This window comes from Mobula birostris, chromosome 9 (assembly GCF_030028105.1).
Source record: "Mobula birostris isolate sMobBir1 chromosome 9, sMobBir1.hap1, whole genome shotgun sequence".
NCBI classification, from domain to species: Eukaryota; Metazoa; Chordata; class Chondrichthyes; order Myliobatiformes; family Myliobatidae; genus Mobula; species Mobula birostris.
In genome coordinates this window covers 39096740-39117478 of record NC_092378.1, presented here as the reverse complement: position 1 = coordinate 39117478, position 20739 = coordinate 39096740, and the positions used below count along the sequence as shown (strand labels likewise).

At 40.5% G+C, this 20739-nt stretch overlaps 1 protein-coding gene across 2 annotated transcripts in view; it reads left to right on the top strand.

Moving 5' to 3' along the window:
- aass (aminoadipate-semialdehyde synthase) overlaps positions 1-20739 on the top strand; it is an 83458-nt gene that overhangs the window by 36159 nt on the left and 26560 nt on the right. For both annotated transcript variants that reach the window (XM_072267868.1, XM_072267869.1), the window contains exons 10-16: positions 527-649; positions 1384-1495; positions 5358-5420; positions 5530-5597; positions 13507-13628; positions 18551-18680; positions 19201-19311. In XM_072267868.1, coding sequence (XP_072123969.1) covers positions 527-649; positions 1384-1495; positions 5358-5420; positions 5530-5597; positions 13507-13628; positions 18551-18680; positions 19201-19311 — 729 coding nt within the window. The remainder of the gene's footprint in view (positions 1-526; positions 650-1383; positions 1496-5357; positions 5421-5529; positions 5598-13506; positions 13629-18550; positions 18681-19200; positions 19312-20739) is intronic.

The following is a 20739-nucleotide window of genomic DNA, read 5'->3' as shown; positions in this document are numbered from 1 at the left end:
GTTAACAGATTAGACAAAATCACTAAACAAAGTATTACATACACCTTGGAGGTTGACGGTGGGGCGGGGGGTGGATATGGGGTTGCGGGGGGGAGGGGGTGCTACCTCCCTGAAATGGTGGTGCTACCTCCCTGAAATGAGTTTTTACAAGGTGGGATGTTTGTAAACTGCATTTGAGCCCTGAAAGCTTTGAATAACCTGGATCCAGGGCAGTGGAGTAGCTGCTAGCAGAGGCCTGAGTAATTAATAATTACATATATATGTGCATTCAAAAATAATCTTTCAGAGGAATTTCTGTTTAACTGGGTCAGAGTAGCCCAGCTCTCTTGAGATCTCTGACTCTGTTTTGCATAGGCAATGTTACCAAATGAAGGACTAGACCCCTGGGGAGCATGTGATGTCTGTTGTGCATTTAAATTTACTAACGGCCTCAGTTGATGGAGTCTAACTAACCAAGTAAGGAAACTGCACAGCAGGTCCACAAATGAGCATGCTATAATCTGAGGTTTTGCATTGTGTTTTCTAGATTTTTGGCAATCTGTGACATTTCTGCTGACACAGGTGGCTCTATTGAGTTTATGACCCAGTGCACCAGCATTGATATGCCATTTTGTATGTATGATGCAGAAAGGCAAACCATACATGACAGGTAGGCCTTTCTACATTTTAAAGTTATTTCTCCAGCAAATCTCCATAAATATCTTCTTTGAATGATTGCTATTTCGTTTTGGTGTTTGATACAATTAAAATGCACAGGCAGTTCTCAATTAAGTTCTTTAAAAAAGTTTCCTTGTAGAGTTGCGCTTAAACCAAGAAATAGAGCGTTCCTCCTTTGATAGTTCTGTAAACCAGCCACACATACTGTATGCATGTGAGAATTTATAAGAATAATCATTTGTGTTTCTCAGTATGAATAATATTCAGTTATCAGTGGTCTACAATTTACACAAAACATTTTAATATTATAAAACTTATTGGAATGCATTCGTACAAAATTGGTTACCAGTACAAATGAAGAAAGAAAAATGTAGATGACAAAAGCATTGGCAAAGCAGTAAGTTTTAAGCAGCATCTTAGTTGGGGGTGGGGCGAGAGTGGTGGGGAGAGAAAGAGATGCATAAAAGGATAATGTGATCTAAATGTCCACGGGATCTAGTAGTTCAAACCATTTCCCTCAAAGGAACATACTGCCTGCACATGAAGTCAAAGGACAAAAAATAACAGTCAGTAGTCCTGCATTTACATGTTGAACATTTGTGAGGGATAAAGCTCCTAAACCAAGTACCTGTGTTGCAAAATGAGCCCAAATATGTGCAATGAAGCAAGATCTGTTCCATGGCAAACTTAGCCTTGCTAGTATATTTGTAATTCTCTGTATTACAGCTTGGAAGGCAAAGGAATCTTGATGTGTTCAATTGACAATCTGCCTGCACAGCTTCCAATAGAGGCTACAGAATATTTTGGAGACAAGCTTTGCCCATATTTATGGGAGATGGTAAGATTGGAACCTGGAGATGATACCCTGTCATATCATTTGGTATTTTTCCCCTCTCTACCTTTGTTCTACTCTTTTGATTTTTAACAATGTTCCTTCAATTACTGTTTGGAAAAGTCAAATAGGAGATGCCTGTTGTTAGGACTTTAATGCCATATTTTTCCACTTAATGTAATCTAGACAAATTCACACTAATTAGCACCATTTCTATTGGAGCATGGAGGAACCTGATCTGTTTGTGGTCAGATTCCTAAGCAGTGGTGCTGATGACATTCGCCTCACAGAGTGGAAACCTTGTGTCTGTTGGGGAAAGGAGCAAATACAAGGTAAATAACTACCTAGAGAACAGTGGACTTCCTGAACTCGCTGGTAGTGGAACAGAGAACGTCTGGCCTCCTTCAATCAATGTCAGGCAGACTTTAATCCTCCAGCAGCCTTGTTTGTATAAATGATTCCAGGGGTTCATTATATACCATTTGACATCACTGTCTGGTGGGTGTGTATTCTACATGCATAGAGGAGCCAGAACATAACAACACAAGTAGGTAAGAGACAGGGTAGGTCACATGGTCTGTTAAGCTTGCTCTGTCATTAAATAACAATTCGGGCCAGTCTGATCTTAACCTCAACCTGTTCTTCATATCTTCAACTCGGATGCATAGCCAGTCCTCATAACCCTGATATAGAAACATACAAAGAATCATAATTCTCTAGGGGAATAAATTCATCCAGGTTTCATCTTCATTAGACGGCCTGCTACCCTGAAATCATACACTCTAGTACTCGATATCTCCACAAGGGGAAATACACTCTCATTATCCACTTTATTCAACACCTGTGTATCTTGTATGTTTCTTCCTAGTTCGTTGAACTCCAGTAAGTATGGGCTCAACCCACACAACCTTTCGGCCTGAGATGTTTCCTGCAATAAAGGGGACAACTTTGTGAATCTTTTGTGAAATGTATACAGTGGAAGTAATTCATCCAACACCCTCCTTCCCTACAAAACAAGGAGACAATAAGTATGAACAGTAGTTCAGGTTCAGCAAGACTTGCCATTTATAAAACTTTATAACGCACTGGTGAGGCCTCACTTGGAGTATTGTGAGCAGGTTTAGGCCCCTTATCTGAGAAAGGATGTGCTGAAACTGGAGAAGATTCAAAGGAGGTTCATGAACATCATTCCAGGTTAGATGACTTGTCAGATGAAAAGTGTCTGATGGCTCTGGGTCTGTATTCACTACAATTCAGAACACTGAGGGGTAACCTGATTGAAACCTATCGAATGGTGAAAGGCCTTAATAGAGTGGATGTGGAGAGGACCTAACACTAGAGGACACAGCCTCAAAACAGAGGGGCGTCCTTTTAGAATGGAGATGAGGAATTTCTTTAGCCAGAGTGTGCTGAATTTGTGGAATTCTTTGCCAAAGGTAGTTATGGAGGCCAAGTCTTTATGTATACTTAAGGCAGAATTTGATAGATTCTTGATTGGTCTGGGTATGAAGGGATACAGGGAGAAGGCAGGAGCTTGGGGCTGAAAAGAAAATTGGATCCGCCATGCTGAAATGGCAGAGCAGCCTTGATGGGCCAAATGGCCCAATTCAGCTCCTATATCTTGTAGCCTTATAGTCTTAAACACTACTACGTAGCCTTAGTAGCCAGCCTTTAGCTATGTTTTTGTAATTAATTTATTTCCTGCCTTAATTACTTGTTGTGTTGTGCCTGAATGCTATCATTGTCTCTGACGTATGAAGACTTGCAGATTTCTCTACTGTATCACCCTAAAGTAACCCTCATATAAACAATGTTCTGCTTTTCTAATCTTCCTACCAACATGGGTAACCTTACATTTCCTCCCATTATATTGTTGCATTATTAACCATACTCTTAACCAATATTATCTAGTTGAATCTTCCCTGCACTTACCATGCAGTTTGGATTTCCATCTATCAAATCTAAAATACATATTTTTTTTGTATTCCTTTTCAGAAGGAGGCTATTTCAGCCCATCGAGTTCATGCAGGCTCTGACCTTTCCCATTCTCCACTCACTTTCTCGTTTGAGTTAGCAACTCCTCCAGACGGAATTGCCTCCCGATACAATAGAGGCAATTTATCCTGGCCAATTAACCTACCAATCTACATACCTTTGGCACGTGAGCACTCAGTGCAAACACACCAGTCGCAGGAAAGACATGCAAACTCCACACAGTTAGCAGTGGGAGATCAGAACTGAAGCATAGCATTATGACTCAATAGCTCGACTCTCTGTAACAGTGTGCTTACCCTTGTTCTTTACTCCATGCCCTCTTCAGTTCCTTCACCTCGGTCATTAATATAAACCATAAATAGCTAATTCTTAGTACTGATCCTTGTGGTACCTTACTAACTATGGTTTGCTAATCTGAAAGTGACATTTTTATCCTGAATCTTTTGTTTTTGTTAGTTAGCTGTGCTAACTAACAGACTACTCTGTCCTATATTGCCACCCAATGGCATGCAGTCGTACCTTGTGCATTAACTTCTGATGTGGCACCTTATTGATACACTATGTCTGCCCATTTCTGCCTTTCTCTATTCTCCAAAGAACACTATACTTGTCACACACTCATTCCTTGTCAAGCAATCAAACAGAATCAGCATAGTTTTATTGTGGTTTTCTAAAAATCCTGTTGCTTCCTTCATGGATTCCACCATTTTACCAATGATAGATGAGCTAACTGGCTTATAGATTTCTGGGGTCTGTTTGCCTCTTTCTTGGACAGGGGTGTTGTATTTGAATCCTGTTGCCCGGGATAGTTGTAAAATAGAAGGATTTTCTGAAGATCACGGCCAATGTATCACGGTATCTATAGCCATTTCTTTTCAAACCAGAGCGTTCTGGCCATCTAGTCCAGGGAGCTTATCTGCCTTCAGTTCTTTCTTATTTCTATAATAATATATTATTACTTAATGTTCTACCACCCTTTTGCTTCGAGATTTTTACTAGTCTTGCAATGTATTCATTGTCTTCTGCTATGAAGGCAGCAGCAACACCTTATTTATTCCCCAGTCTCATCCTTTGGGAAAACTAATAACCTTATTGATAGATAGCTCTCTTCTTATTTGTTATGCTTGTAGAAATTCTTACTGGTCTTTTGTATTTCTTTACAGATAATTGCTTTTCACAAATAAATATGTTACCTGAGTATTAAATAGGCAAAAGAGTGTTAAACAAAATCCAACATTTCAAAATTAATGTGCAACATGTAATTTTTTTTGGCTGTATCCACCATTTCAAAGCCCCTTTCTGATAAGTTTGTTGCACCCTTTAACTGGGCTTCTATTTTTGTAGTGTGTTGAACTTCTAGTAGGCAATACAGTTAGTTGTTGCAGTGAGGTAGCTTTAGGCAATTGTTTGTTCTTGTGCCAAACAGCTTATTGTTAAAAGGTAGGTTGTTTCCAGCAGCAATTTTCTCAAACTGTGTGGAAGCCATTGCCGTAATGAATGAAATAGCAATAACTATTAATTTATTTTTGACTAGCATACAAAAGACTGTGATAGTCTGTGTGTTGACTTTTGGACTGGTTTGACATTCTCTAGTTCTGCAAAGAAGCTTCAGTAAGGTTTTTTCGAGCTAGACAAAGTGCTTTTTGCTTGCAAACAGGAGAGCAAATTCATACATTTAATTTGGTGTAGGATGCTTGGTATCATATCGACTGACCTTTACTGAAGTGGGTTGTGCTTTCATTACTGATTATATTTGAGGCAATGTTTGCAGCTGGATCAGAGCCCATTGAAAAAAATCATTGCCTTGTGTTCTGGGCTTTAACAATGTACACAGAAAAGGAATGTTTCCATATCTTTCTGTCTCGCTTTATAGCTGGCGTCAGATGCTACACAGCCCTTTGAAAAAGAGAGTAGTTTCTCTCCAGTTGTCCGGAATGTAAGTATAATTTCATCCTTCACATTTAGAAACATTTAAGTTTTATAGGCTGATGCAACTTCTGTCACATGTAATGCATGTGCCTATTTCAATGTCAATTTTGTTCTAGGCTGTAATTGCGTCTAATGGTTCTTTGACTCCGAAGTTCAAATACATACAGAAGCTGAGAGCAAACAGGTATACCCCTCTAGTTTCAGCTGTTCACTGTACAATGTGTTAAATGCATAACTGAGCTCCTCTAGTCAGAAACTGCTAACCTAAAAATATTAATATTTCAGTGAAGTTTAAATCAGGCTAATTTACAAATTATTAAACTGTTTTCGATGCTGGTGGTGTGTGCCCTCTGTGTGATCATTGCTCGTAGATGAGCCAAGGCATTATGTGTTACTAAGTTAATCAACTCAGTGAGTTTGGATTGTCCTGCGATTATTGTCAGAGTGTGACCATAACATACTCACTTCAAGCAAAGATCACTGGCATGTGAATACAGCTGTCCTGTATGATTCGTAACTTCAGTAAATACAACCTGGAGTTTCCCGTTCTGAGAGTTCCACTTCTGTCTTTTGTGGTCCGTCTTTTGCTGCTTCTTTTGGTTTATTGTTATTATTGTAACAGTATCTTGTTGTTTTAAAAAAATTGAAATAAGATGGAATTTTCATCACAAAATCGAGGTTGTACTTTTCAATATCAACACACCATGCGCAGTTGATCTGTGTACTAAATTTGACAATTTTCTCATGCTCCAAAGTAGAACCATAACTTTTTGTTCTGAGCAGTTGAAAGTTATATTTTGTGATGTATCTTTAACATGAATGCAATTGCAAAACTATACAGTGGCTAAAATGCAAAGACCATTCAATCCTTTACTATTATGTTGCTGGAGCTATCCATAAATTCCACTCCCCTGATCCTTCCATGAAGCGCAGCAAGTTATTTTCCCTCATTCCTAATCAATTTCCTTTTGAAAAATGTAACTGATTCTGTATCCATCACCCTTTCCTGTACTGGGTTTGAGATCATCTCTGCTCATTGCACTTAGAACAGGAGTGTATATTGGTAACCTTTGTGTCCGATGCTCAAATTTTTAAAATATTGTATATTTGGCATTCGACCGTTCATTCCTGAGAATAACTCCCTTATCTCTATCTAAGCAATTCAATTATTTTGTCACTAAATAATCAATATTTTTTTCTTTTAATGATGCTGGCATTGTATTATTTTAAAAATGAGATCAGAATAGTTCGTTTAAAGCCTTTTCACAAGTAATGTATTAGACTTTTCCACGTTGAGGTTCTCTGGTTTAAATCTAATTCAGTGCCTGCTAACATTTGCATGTCACAACGATAAATTTAACTGCAAAGTCAGAATTGGCTAAGGGGAAAGGCTGGATGTTTCCTCTACTCAACGTCCATAAATGTCTCTGCCTCTCTATGGGGCTTGAATTCCTTCCCCTCCTCAACTCCCCCATAGGAGCTCTGCTCCATAACTGCAGGGTCTGACTAAACTGAAGTACTAGCAATATTGGATATTATGAAGTTGCTCATATGCAACATGATAAATCTGAATAAAATTTGCAGAGAATGCAAAGCAGTGTGTATTCTACGCAAGATTCGAACAGAAGAGGAGCGTTCAGCTCCCCCCGGATGAAGCGGACTTGGTGGCATCGAGATTCATCATCACCAAGGAGGACGTTAGAAGGGCCTTCCTGAAGATAAATCCAAGGAAGGCGATGGGTCCAGATGGCGTCCCAGGACGGGTTCTCCGGGCCTGTGCAAGCGAGCTAGCTGGAGTGTTTGCTGACATCTTCAACTGCTCCTTGCTTCAGTCTAAGATCTCCTCGTGTTTTAAGAAGGCAACGATAACCCCAGTGCTGAAGAAGAGCAAGGTGGCATGCCTGAATGACTGTCGACCTGTGGCTCTGACATCAATTGCTATGAAGTGCTTCAAGAGATTGGTTATGGCACGCATCAATCATAGTCTACCGGTCAATCTTGACGCTTTGCAATTCGCCTACCGGAGCAACAGGTCAACGGCAGATGCCATCTCTCTGGCCCTACATTCCTCCTTAGAACCCCTGGAGAATAAAGATGCATACGTAAGACTCCTTTTCATTGACTACAGCTCTGCCTTTAATACCATCGTTCCAAATAAACTGATTCCTAAGCTCCGGAACCTGAGCCTTAGCACTCAGATCTGCAGTTGGATCTTCAACTCCCTCACAGACAGGTCCCAGGCTGTAAAAATAGGGGACAAGCTCTCCTCTACAATCACTCTGAGCACCGGTGCCCCACAAGGCTGTGTACTCAGCCCTCTGCTGTACTCACTGTACACCCATGATTGTGTAGCCAAGTTTCCATCAAGCTCAATATATAAGTTTGCTGATGACACAACAATTGTAGGCCGTATCTTGGATAGTGATGAGTTTGAGTACAGAGAGGAAATTAAGAACCTGATGGCATGGTGGGAAGACAATAAACTATCCTCAACGTCAGCAAGACGAAGGAATTGGTTGTTGACTTCAGAAGGAGTAGCGGACCGCACGACCCAATTAACATCGGTGGTGCGCAAGTGGAACAGGTCAAAAGCTTTAAGTTCCTCGGGGTCAATATCATAAATGACCTGACTTGGTCCAACCAAGCAGAGTCCACTGCCAAGAAGGCTCACCAGCGCCTTTACTTCCTGAGGAAACTAAAGAAATTTGGCCTGTCTCCTAAAACCCTCACTAATTTTTATAGATGCACTGTAGAAAGCATTCTTCTGGGGTGCATCACAACCTGGTATGGAAGTTGTCTTGTCCAAGACCGAAAGAAGCTGCAGAAGATCGTGAACACGGCACAGCACATCACACAAACCAATCTTCTGTCCTTGGACTCACTTTACACCGCACGCTGCCTGAGCAGTGCTGCCAGGATAATCAAGGACACGACCCACCCAGCCAACACACTTTTCATCCCTCTTCCCACCGGGAGAAGGCTCAGGAGCTTCGTACGGCCAGACTTGGGAACAGCTTCTTTCCAACTGTGATAAGACTACTGAACAGATCCTGACCCGGATCTGGGCCGTACCCTCCAAATATCCAGAACTGCCTCTCGGTTTTTTTGCACTACCTTACTTTCCATTTTTTAATTTTCTATTTATGATTTATAATTTAAGTTTTTAATATTTACTCATTTTTACTATTTTTAATATTTAATATTTGTAATCCAGGGAGTGGGAAGTGCAGAATCAAATATCACTGTGATGATTGTACATTCTAGTATCAATTGTTTGGTGACAATAAAGTATAAAGTAAAGTAAAGTCATCATGAGAATAGCATTAAGAGCCACTCTAGAAGCAATGGCTACTCTGTTTGTTGCGTAGATTAAATTTTGAAATTTAACCACTCGAGAGCACACTTTGTCCAGAGCATTTGAGTGCACTTGTTAGTGTGTATTAAAATGCGAGAGCAGCAAACACTGACGGAATGAGGCTGGTTGTAGGAGGGAGAGCAGCAGAGCCCAGCATTTAGTGGAGAAGGGTCGTCAGTGATGTGTAGGTGGGGGAGGAGGGTGTGGGAAAAAGTTAAAGCTGATGCTGGGCTGGAGATGTTGGATTAGAAGGGATGGGCAAGACTGGTAATGTGGCTTGTGGGGTTCAGGTGTGAAAAACTAGTTAATAGAGGGATAAGGGGAATTTGAGATTTATTGCACCATATGAGCGTCAGCAAAGAAAGGAGCGGAACCAGCAAGTGCCTGAGATAGAGGTTGAAGCGTGATGGAAGGTCATTTCATTCTGGGGTAGGGGATGCAACATTTGTAATTTCCTTGGAATAGAGACCTTTTGGTCTAATGCTGAATGGGACGTGATATCTTAGAGCAGCCAAGTGGCAGGTATTCCCATGATAATGTAATCAGAATCCGATTAATTATCATTAGCATATGATCTGAAATTTCAAAAACTTCAGATTTTTTTGTTACAGAAAATGCATAAAAATCTATAGCTTACAAAAATAAATATTGGAATAAAAAAAGGAATAATGAGGAAGTGATCATGGACTGTATAGAAATCTGATGGCGATGAGGATGGAGCTGTCCCTAAATTATTGAATATGGGTCTTTAGGCTCCTGCCCCACCTCTCTAATGGGATTGACCAAAAGGGGGCTAATCCTATTCATGAGCATCCTTAATAATGGATGCCGCCACTTTGAGGCACCTTCTTTTGAGGATGCCCTAGAGGGTGGAGAGAGTTGTGCCAGTGATGAAGCTGGTTGAGTTTTCAACCCTCTGCAGCCTCGTGCAATCTCCCTACCGGATGGTGATGCAGCCAGTCAGAACGCTCTTCACGGGACATCTATAAAATCTGTTTGTCTTAGGTGACATACCAAATCTCCTCAAACTCTGAATGCAATAGAGCCACTGGTGTGTCATCTTCGTGATTGCATTGCTCTGTGATCCAAGTTCCCTGGCGACGCTTGAAAAAGTGCTTTTGCATGGAGAACGACATCCCATTTGCAGCTGATCTGGAGATCTTGTAAAGGTTTCGGGAACTGATTGAATTCAGGAAGCACTGTTATTTTTTATGAGAGAAAATCGTTGTCAAGTTTTGCTCTGGATGAGGAAGTAAGAATCAATTTTTGATTGCAAAACGCTTCCAAAAATACCATAATGTAATTAACTTTCTCTGTAGTTTTAAGTAGTCTTAGTAGAAGCCTATCAGTTTTTGTAAAGCTACTATTAGGGCACACCATGAGAAATTATATAGGGTCTTTTAAGGTAGAGTTATGAATTGACCATTTTCCTCTGGAGTTTGAAGACACAAGAGACTTCAGACACTGGAATCTGGAGCAACACCAAAAGCTGGAAAAATAGAATCTCAGGAGGGAAATGGACAGGTCAAGACTCTTCATCTGTACTGAGAGGAGATGGAATAATAATTTTTAAAAAATGTAGAGAGAAGTGGTGGAGCAAGAGATAGATGGAAATACAAGAAAAACTGCAGATGCTGGAACCCAGGAGCAACACACAGAATACTGGAGGAACTCGGTGGGTCAGGTGGCATCTATGGAGGGAAAAGGAATTGATGTTTTGGGTTGAGGCCCTTTATCAGGGTTGGAAAGAAAAGGAGGGGGAGCCGGCCAGAAGAGGATAAAGGTTGGTTCAGGAGATAGTGTGTTAGGAGGATCCAGGTGGAGGAAGAGATGATGGAAGGTGGGGGAAGGGGAGAGTGGAATGATAGAAGTTGGGAGGTGATAAGTGAAGGTGACAGGGGGCTGAGGAAGATGGAATATGTGGACCATGGCATAAAGAGAAGGAAGTGGGAAGGGGATCTGGGAGAAGGAAAGTGAGTGATGGAGAGGTAGAGAGGGTGGGGGAGAGGAAATAAGTAACACGATGGGGCTGGTGGGATAAGAAAACCCAGAGCTATCCTGATGAAGCGTCGATATTTATTCATCTCAGCAGATGCTCTCTGACTTGCTGAGTTCCACCAGCATTTTGTGCGTGTTGCTTGGGGCTACAGGTGGGAGTGGTTACCACGTGTAATAGAAATTGATGTTCATGTCAGGTTGTAAACTATCAAGGTGGAATATGAAGTGATGTATATGAGTAATATGAGGAATACAAGTGATAGGTGGATCGAGTTGAGGACGAGGCAGAATGGGAAACGTGCCAGAAACTGGGAGGTGATAGGCGGAAGCATCAAAGGACAGAAGATAATGAGGTCTGCTGGAGGAAGAAAGGTAGAGTATGAAGCATACTGGAGCTGGAGCATCTCTTGTGAGTCCACACCTCAAATTTGGGGCAATGCTTCCTTGAGATTTCTGTCCTTTACTTGGTGCACTTAGTCCCCACTCTGGAAAGAGTCTGAATTTGCTGGGAGATGGCAGCATTTCCAAAAGAATACGTTACATTTGTTTGATGATGAGAGACCTTCAGGATTATTCAATATTTCCGACAGTTTTGAGAACCAATGAGGCAGGAAAACCACTGTTTTTATTGCTGTTTCCTGGGTAGGGCTTGTTCTGTTTTTCCCCTCTTCCTTACCAAATGACAATACAAAGTAGTGCAAGGTCTATTATCACACCACTAGGTCTAGGGTTGGCTTTGGTTAGAACATGAATAGGAATTGGTCAGCGTTGCGAAGGGATTGCTCTTTCCTAGCAACATAGCCAATAGTGCACTAATCAGAAAAAATGGAGACCTAAGACATTCTGCAGATGCTGGAAATCTTGAACAAAATGCTGGAGGAACTCATCAGGCCAGACAGCATCTATAGAGTGAAATGATCAGTCAGTAGTTTGGGCCGAGACCTTTTATCAGGTCCTGAAAACTGTCGCTCAATCTTTATCATTAGTTTTGCCAGCCACTTAATCACATGGCTCATCAGAAGGATGGTGTTTTGCAAAAGCAAGGTCAAAATCGAGTATATTGTCACATGTATACAAGTACATGTATGCACAGGTGCAATGAGAAATTTACTTGCAGAGCATCACAAGCATATAGTGTCATATAAGCACCATTCAAAGAAAAAACTTTAATCATAAATAACTCCTACAAAAAAGAACACATGTAGAATGAAGAAAACCAAGTCCATTTTAGCACTAAGTGATTAAAGTAGTTGTAGTGTTGCTTGATTCGTGAACTGAATGGTTGAGGGGAAATGTCTGTTTGGAACTGAACATTACCCCTGAAGCACAGGTTAAACTTTAATTTCTTTGAACCACATAGTAACAATTTTGATATCAAGACAATAATTAACTGAAGGTAATACTTGGCGTAAATTCCCATTTCACTTCTGGAAGGAGAGTTTCAGGTAGCGTGTGTAATAACTTTGCTGCTCAGTTTGTGGGTCAATCTGCTTGTCTGGTGTTGTGCTTTGTAAATGGATTAATTATAGCGCTGGAAGGAAGCTGACAACTGAGTGTGAAGTAAGGGGGAAGGGCCTTGTGACAGGTTTCCAGCACAGTAGCCAATTTTCCCTCTAAGGTGTTCCCGTATCTCAGAAAGGATAGAAAGGGTCCACAGGAGGTTCACGAGGTTGATTCCAGGAATGAAAACGTTAATATATGAGGAGCGTTTGGAGGCTTTGGGTCTGTACTCACTAGAATTTAAAAGATTGGGGGGGATCCAATTAAAAGGACTAACAAATGTTGAAAGGACAGGAGAGGGTGTTTCCTTTGGTTGGGGCATCCAGAACTAGAGGGCACAGCCTCAAAATTGAGTGGTGAACTTTTAGAACAGAGGTAAGGAGGATTTTTTTTAGCCAGAGAGTAGTGAATCTGTGGAATGCTCTGCCACAGACTGCGGTGGAGGCCAAATCTGTGGGTATATTTAAGGCGGAAGTTGATCATTTCCTGATCGGTCAGAGCATCAAAGGATATGGCGAACAGGCAGGTGGATGCAGTTGCGTGGATCCCAGATCAGCCATGATGGAATGGTGAAGCAGACTCGATGGGCTGAATGGCCTAATTCTGTTCCTATGTCTTCTGGTCCTATGGTGTTCGCATGCACACATCTTTTGCTATTTGAACACAAAGGAATTTAAAATGTGCACAAAAGGTAGTCACCTTCCACCTCGTTGGCATGTTCAGTATATTTCACGATTGTACACAATCACATTACCTTTTCTGGCTTCTGGTGCAGACGGTGTTGGCACTGTGGAATTTTGCAATGATTTGCCTGCATATTTTAGAAGTGGATTATTTGCACTGTCTTTATTGAAGAAATTATTCAATGTGCACATGTTGACACTGGGCAAAAATTGCGCAGGCCACAATTTTTGCACACACTGGTCATAGAAGTTAGAGGGAACATGCAGAATGAGTGAATGTTTTTTTTTGTAATCCAAGGACATGAGTCACTATGAGTGATCAGACTGGAGGGCAGAAATAGTTGTATTAAATTAGCAACTGCCTGAACAGCATTAAGTATGTACTAATCTCCGTATATAATCTAATGAATCTTGTTGGTGCGGCAGTGTTTGTTAACATTTGAAACAACATTTGATTGTTATTTTAAAGTTTATTAATTTGAGCAATATTCATATTTTTATATAATATTGTTTGAGTTGTTTCACAGTCTGCAGCTTTACTGTATCCGTCTTTGTAGGGAGTCTGCTGAAATCAGGACAATGAGTCCAAAAGGGAGAGTGCTGTTGCTTGGAGCTGGGTATGTGTCTGGGCCTGCCTTGCAGTATTTCACTAAAGACACTGACATTGAAATGACTGTTGGTAAGTGAGCAGGTTCTGTCTTAACTGGTAATGTTTTCTATATTTGCTTTGACTGCCAAAATATGGAGGAACCATCACAAGCTCCCACAGCCACTGATGATCCTGTGATTTTTGTTTCTGAGGCCAACATGTGAGCAGTCTTCAGCAGGGTGAACTCACGAAAAGCACCTGGCCCAAACGGGGTACCTGGCCAAGTATTAATCACCTGTGCTGATCAACTGGCTGGTGTGTTCACCAAGATCTTTTAACTTCTTGCTTTGGCACCTGCTTTAAGCAGACTTCGCTAATACCGGTGCCTAAGAATAACTTGGTAACCTGCCTGCCTCGATGACTATCACCCAGAGTAGCATTTACATCCACTGTGATGTAACATATCAAATGTCTGAGAAGTGACTTGGATCCACTCCGGTTTGCATACCAGAGTAACAAGTCAACCACAGATATCCATTTTCATTCATTTTCAGTCGACCCTAGAACATCAGGATGGCAAAGATGCATACATCTGGATTCTCTGTATTGACTACAGCTTGGCTTTCGATACCGTAATCCTCTCAAAACTAATCAATAAGCTTCAAGTGCTTGGACCCAGTACCTTCTTGTGCAATTGGATTCTAGATTTCCTCACCTGCAGACCCCTGTCCGTTTGGATAGGTAACAACATCTCCGCCACGATCTCCATCAGCACAGGTGCACCACAAGGCTGTGAGCTTATCCCCCTGCTCTACTCACTTCATATTTATGACTGTGTGGCTATGCACAGTTCTAATGCTGTATTCAAGTTTGCTAATACACCACTGTTGTAGGCCAAGTCAAAGATGGTGACATATCAGCTTATAGAAGGAAGATTGAAAACCTGGCTGTGTGGTGCCATAACAACAACCTCTTGCTCAATGCCAGCAAGCCCAAGGAGCTGATTATAGACTTCAGGAGGAGGAAACTAGAGGTCCACGAGCCAGAACAAATCAGAGGGTCAAAAGATTAGAGGGTCAGCAACTTTAAATTCCTTGGTGAAATAATTTCAAAAGACCTGTCCTAGGCCCAGCACAAAAGTGCAATTTTGAAGGAAGGACTGCAGCCTCTACTTCCTAAGGAGTGAGTGAATTTTCGGCATGACATCTAAAATTTTGACAGACTTCTATAGATGTGCAGTGGAGAGTTTGACTGATTGCATCACGACCTGGTATGGAAACACGAATGGAAAATGCTACAAAGAAGAGTGGATATGGCTTAGTCCATCACAGGTAAAGCCTTCCCTACCATTGAGCACATCTATACGAAGTGTTGTTGCAGGAAAGCAGAATCCATCATCAGGGACCCCCACCACCCAAGTTACGCTCTTTGCTCCCTGCTGCCATCAGGAAGAAGGTACAGGAGCATCAGGATTCACACCACCAGGTTCAGGAACATTTACTACCACTCAACCCATCAAGCTCTTGAACCAAAGGACTCCACTTCACTTGCCTCATCATTGAAATGTTCCCACAACCGATGGATTCACTTTCAAGGACTATTCATCCGTGTTCTTGATATTTACTGCCTATTTATTTATTTATTAATTTATGTTTGTTTATTTGCTTGTTTTTGTAAAGTTTGCTGTCTTTTGCACACTGGTTGAACATTGAAGTTGGTGCGGTCTTTAATTGATTCTATTATAGCTATGATTCTGTTATGGATTTATTGAGTATGCCTGTAAGAAAATGAATTGTAGGGCTCTATATGGCAACATATATGCACTTTGATGATAAATCTACTTTGAACTTTTGATCTTTGAGATAGCAAATGAAGACTCTAGTAAATTTTGCATTTAGAGCATCAGCTCAGAGTATATAGGAGCAGAATTTAAGCCATTTGACCCATTGGGTCTGCTCCTCCATTCAGTTGTGGCCATTCCTTTTCAACCCTATCCTACTGCCTTCTCATTACCCTTAATCCCCCTTACTAATCAAGAACCTACCAATCTCTGCCGTTAATATACTCATGACTTGGTCTGCACAGCCCTCTGTGACAACAGATTCACCACCCTCAAGCTAAGGAAATTCTTCCTCATCTCAGTTTTAAAGGGATGTTCAAAGGTGCAACTTAATGTCAGAAAGATGTATACGACGTACATCCTGAAATGCTTTTTCTTCACAAACATCCAGGAAAACAGAGAAGTGCCCCAAAGAATGAATGACAGATAAATATAACAACCCCAGAGTTCTCCCCCCCCCAGCTCCCCTCCCTCTCGCACGTAAGTGGCAGCGAGCAACAATCCTCCCTCCCCACCCCACCCCCCCCACCGGCAAAAAAAAGCAAGCATTGGTACTACCACCGAGCACACAGTGTGAACAAAGCAACAGTAAAGACACAGACTTGCAGTTACCCCAAAGACTTTGCGTTTCATCTGGCATACGACATACCGTAGATTCTCTCTCTCTCCGTTTTTCACCAGTGAGCGGGGAGACATAACAAACAACTCTCTGGTTTACGATGTTAAAAGTCTGTTACGTCGCTTTTTCCGAGCTCTGTGCCTGAAGATCGCAAAGATCTCAGGTCTTTGGGCGCACAGCAGATATCCTGCCTTCCCCCAACAACACACGGGTCTCCTGCCGTAACACCGACCCTCGATCCACTCATCTCCAAAGACCTAAGCTTCTTTCTTTTCCTTTTTCCAATATTTTTAATTGATTTCTATATAGAAGAACACAGAGTTTAAGAGAATACATATTATAAAACAAAAGAAATATAATACCAGACACAGTATATTGAATCACATTGACGAACTCCTTACTCTATATTCATATGGATTAGATTAATTTGTATATTAGAATATAAACAATTTTATTTTTTAAAAAAAAGGATCTACACCCACTACCATAGTCGAAGCTGTTTGGGGAAAAAAAAACTTATCAGATAATAAAATATACTAATAACCAACTTGTGTACTTTAACAAGAAGTCAAAGATTATGAAAATAATTAAAAAAACGGCCCCCACAAATTTTGAAAATCTTGGTTAGATTCAAAAATTGAACAACGAATCTTTTCTAAATTTAGGCACGCCATAACATCCCGTAACCATGGGGGCATGATTAGGCGGAACAGCATCCTTCCATTTAAACAAAAGCACCCTCCTAGCCATAAGAGAGATAAAAGCCAGAATGTGCAGATCAGACGTCCTCAAAATGGTATCTTTCCTCCCAACAATACCAAAAATTTACTTTAAAGAGTACAGAAAAAGTTTGGAATACTTCTTTCCAAAATTTTCCAAGACTTGGGCACGTCCAAAACATATGAATAAATGAAGCTTCTCCATTGTTACACCTATCACAGTAGGGAGATATATCCCTATAAAAATGAGATAACTTATCCTTGGTCATATAAGCCCTATGAACCAATTTAAATTGTAGGAGGGAATGATGAGCACATAGCGATGAAGTATTAACCAATTTAGAAATCTCATTCCAAGTTTCTTCAGAAATTGAGGTCTGTAAATCTTGTTCCCAAAGATTTTTAATCTTGTCTAAAGAATCATTTCTCATTCACAACAACATATAAATATTGGATATTGAACGATTATAGAATGGTTTCATATTAAAAATTTCATCTAATATGTTCTTATCAGGTCTATTAGGAAATGTATATAATTGAGATCGCAGAAAATCTCTAATTTGTAAGTACTGAAAAAAATGGATTTTTGGTAAACTATATTTAGTTGGCAATTGTTCAAACGAAGAAAGACTTCCTCCCACAAACAGATCCCGGAAGCATGTAATGCCCAATCTTTCCCATTGTTTAAAGTCTACATCAGTCATAGAAGGCTTAAAAAAATATTTTTAAAAAATGGGTCTAGAAAGGGAGAATCTCAATAAACCAAAGTGTTTTCTAAATTGTATCCAAATCCTTAAAGTATGTTTGACTACCGCATTTTCAGTTATCTTTCTTAAGGATAAAGCTTCTGAATTTGAGCCGGACTGTCAGGCCAAGCCCTTGATGTGCTGAACAATGGCCAGTTATGGAACCCTGAGAGCACGTCCCATTCCCACACGGAACTGAAGTCAGCGTGTAACTCCAGGTCAGGGTCTTCAAAAGCACCCCGAAAGGGGAAAATAAAGTTATCTTTTATTCTTCCTACCAAAGAACATAACCCCACACTTAAGCTAGACTATATTCCATTTTCTTAGTCCCTTCTCCCACTCTTACTGGATTTTATGTTGTCACACTCTAATGACAGTGAATGTAGGTTTAAGGAGTTTACTGTAGTTTTCATTATTTTGTTAAGTGATAAACTGAGGCAAGCAGCTGAATGGTGGTATTTATGAGCATGCTTACATAAAAATAGGTAATGCTGAAGAGAGAGTCGTTAACATTTTGGGTTGATGACCTTCCACAAAATCATTGATCGGAAATGTGAACAGTTTCTTTCTCTACTGATGCTGCCTGGCCTGCTGAATATTTCCAGCACTTTTTCCTCTCAGATATACAGCATCTGCAGTATGTTCTCCAACTGAAATGCTTGGCGTGTTTATAGAATGGCCACTAAAAATGCAGAACACTTGCCCAATGTTTGTCACCACTTCCAAACTGCAGCTAGCTATAAGAAAGACTTGCAATATAAATTACTTTAGTGTCTCACTTAAAGACTGCATATCTGATGACACAGCACTCCTTTACAACTGTTCTGGATGACCAGCTGGATCACAAACTGATGTGGAGGTGATTGCACCCTCAACTGCTAGGACAGGACAGACCATCAAATTTGAATAAGATTAACATGTTGAAGAACAATTTCCTGTAAATTTTTAACTTGGAAGATCTGTCACTAACCAATAATTTTATTGCTGCTCTTAATAGTTCAAAATTGCATGTTTTAAATTTTACGTTTTAATGACTTCTGGAGAAAAGGAAGAGCTGAAGATTAATAGGTTTTCTTTTTGTTCTTTAGCTTCTAATCTGAAAGACCAGTTGGACAAGCTGGTTGCAAACTACAACCACACCACTCCTGTTACATTCGATGTGCATAAGGAACATGGTAAACTCTCAGAACTGGTGCAGTCACATGACATTGTAATCAGGTAGGATTGCATTCCTTTCAGCTAACTTATTAATTAATGCCAGTCCTGTCAGATGAACGGTGGACTTCAATCTTGTTCTGGTAATCATTTTGAGAATACCTTTGGATGCATGTAACTACTTTTCTGCAACAGTTTATTTTACTTGCCACCATGAAGCATTAGGAGGATGGACATTAAGTTTATTGAAAAGGAGCAACTTGCATAGCTGTGATCCCATTCGCACTCTGGAATGCGTTGCTCATTAAAACTAGAGAGCTTAGATGAAATGTTATTAGTGATGTTTGCTGCGGATATACAGGAGCACTATTTAATGGAGGCAATTTATAATGTAAACTTTTTAATGATATTTTTGTACATTATTTGTGAGATCTGTTTGAAAGGATTAGTTGAATTTTCTAATTTTAGTTAAGCACGTACTGACCAACAAATCCGTATGCTGAGGATCTTGGGCTTATGTTGATCATTCTTACTCTAAAGCTGTCTTTATATCTTTTTATGATTTTTTTAAATCCCCATTTAGTTTATTACCCACTAGTTTTCATCCGATGGTGATGAAGGAATGCATCAAACATAAAGTGAACATGGTGTTAGCAAGCTACCAGTCCCCTGAAATGAAGGAAATGCATGAGAGGTGGGTATTCTAGGAAGAGCTGACTGTTCCTTGTGGAATTTTACCAGGATTTTTAAAATTGCTTTGAGAAGTCTGAACTTTCAGTCAACTATTCTTTTGAAAATGCACTTAAAGCACTTTCTTTATAAGTTTCCTAATGTTCTCATTTTGGGAAGTGATGATAAAAATGTGAAGTACACTATCTACTGCACCATCAGTCATTACCCAGGGGAAGCAGTTTCTTCAGAGAAGGATTTGGCAAAAGCAAAATGAAGAATTGACACAAATTCTGGGTACATTTTGAAATAACATTGCATAATTACTTATTAAGTAAATACTTAAGACAGTAGCTGGAGATAGACAGGAACACTTGGGGAATGAGCTGACCGATGACCAGCAGTAGTTGGTGGGCACTTTATTCTTGAAGGAAGTGTGCAGCCAGCGTCTGGAGCGTGGGAGGAGAACAGGGTGGGCAGTAAGGATAACTGAGACACTGCAAAATTTCTTTCCACCTATCCATCTAAAAAAAGATCTATCCACTATAGATGGCCATCTGGATCTTCCTGTTGCTAGTCATTTTAATTCTCCTTCCCATTCCCACACTGACATGTCTGTCCTTAGCTGCCAAGTTGAGACTAAGTGCAATCCAGAGAAGCAGCAAATTGTATTCCATCTGAGTATTCTCAGCCATGAACATACTGTTTCCACTCGTTCCCCTACCTCAGCACTCACATCTGTTCTCCCCATCTCCCCCTCATGATCACATGCTATAACTCCTCATAGCAGATTCCATCATCATTTCTTTGATGCCTCCACTTGTCCCTCTCCCCTGGTCCATCTGACTTTCATCCCTCCTCACTTAGATCCACCCATCATCTGCCAGCTCTTGCTCCACTCCTTCTCTCCATCATTTTATATTGGCCATCTCCCGTCTACCTTTCACTCCAGAGGAAGGGTATCAACTCAAAGTGCCGACTGTCTTATTTCCCTCCATAGATGCTGCCTGATCAACTGAGTTCTTCCAGCATTTCTGTGTTACTCCATATTCCAGAATATGCAGTCTCTTGTGTTACCTTTTCACATCTGCTTTCTCGGTTGCCATGGAGCACTTTGCTCCAACTCAAGCTGATGGTCTTCTCTCTGTATTGGCTGGAACCCATTATTTTCAGTATCTCCTGGACTGAATGGCACTTTTATCCCTAATACTGTCCTTCAAACACAAGTACCAACCTAACCCAAATGAATAAAGTTTCTACGTGATACCAATGAGTCTCTCTATGATGTTGCATCAAGATGTAGTCATTCTCTGAGGGCAGTGATAGGTAGCCTGTGGCTGGCAGTATAATGTGGGATCTAGAAGCCACTGTTGATATTTCCTTATGATTGACAGCACAAAAACCCTGTTGTAATGTGCTCAAGTATTCAGATATTTGGGAAATTCTTAATTAT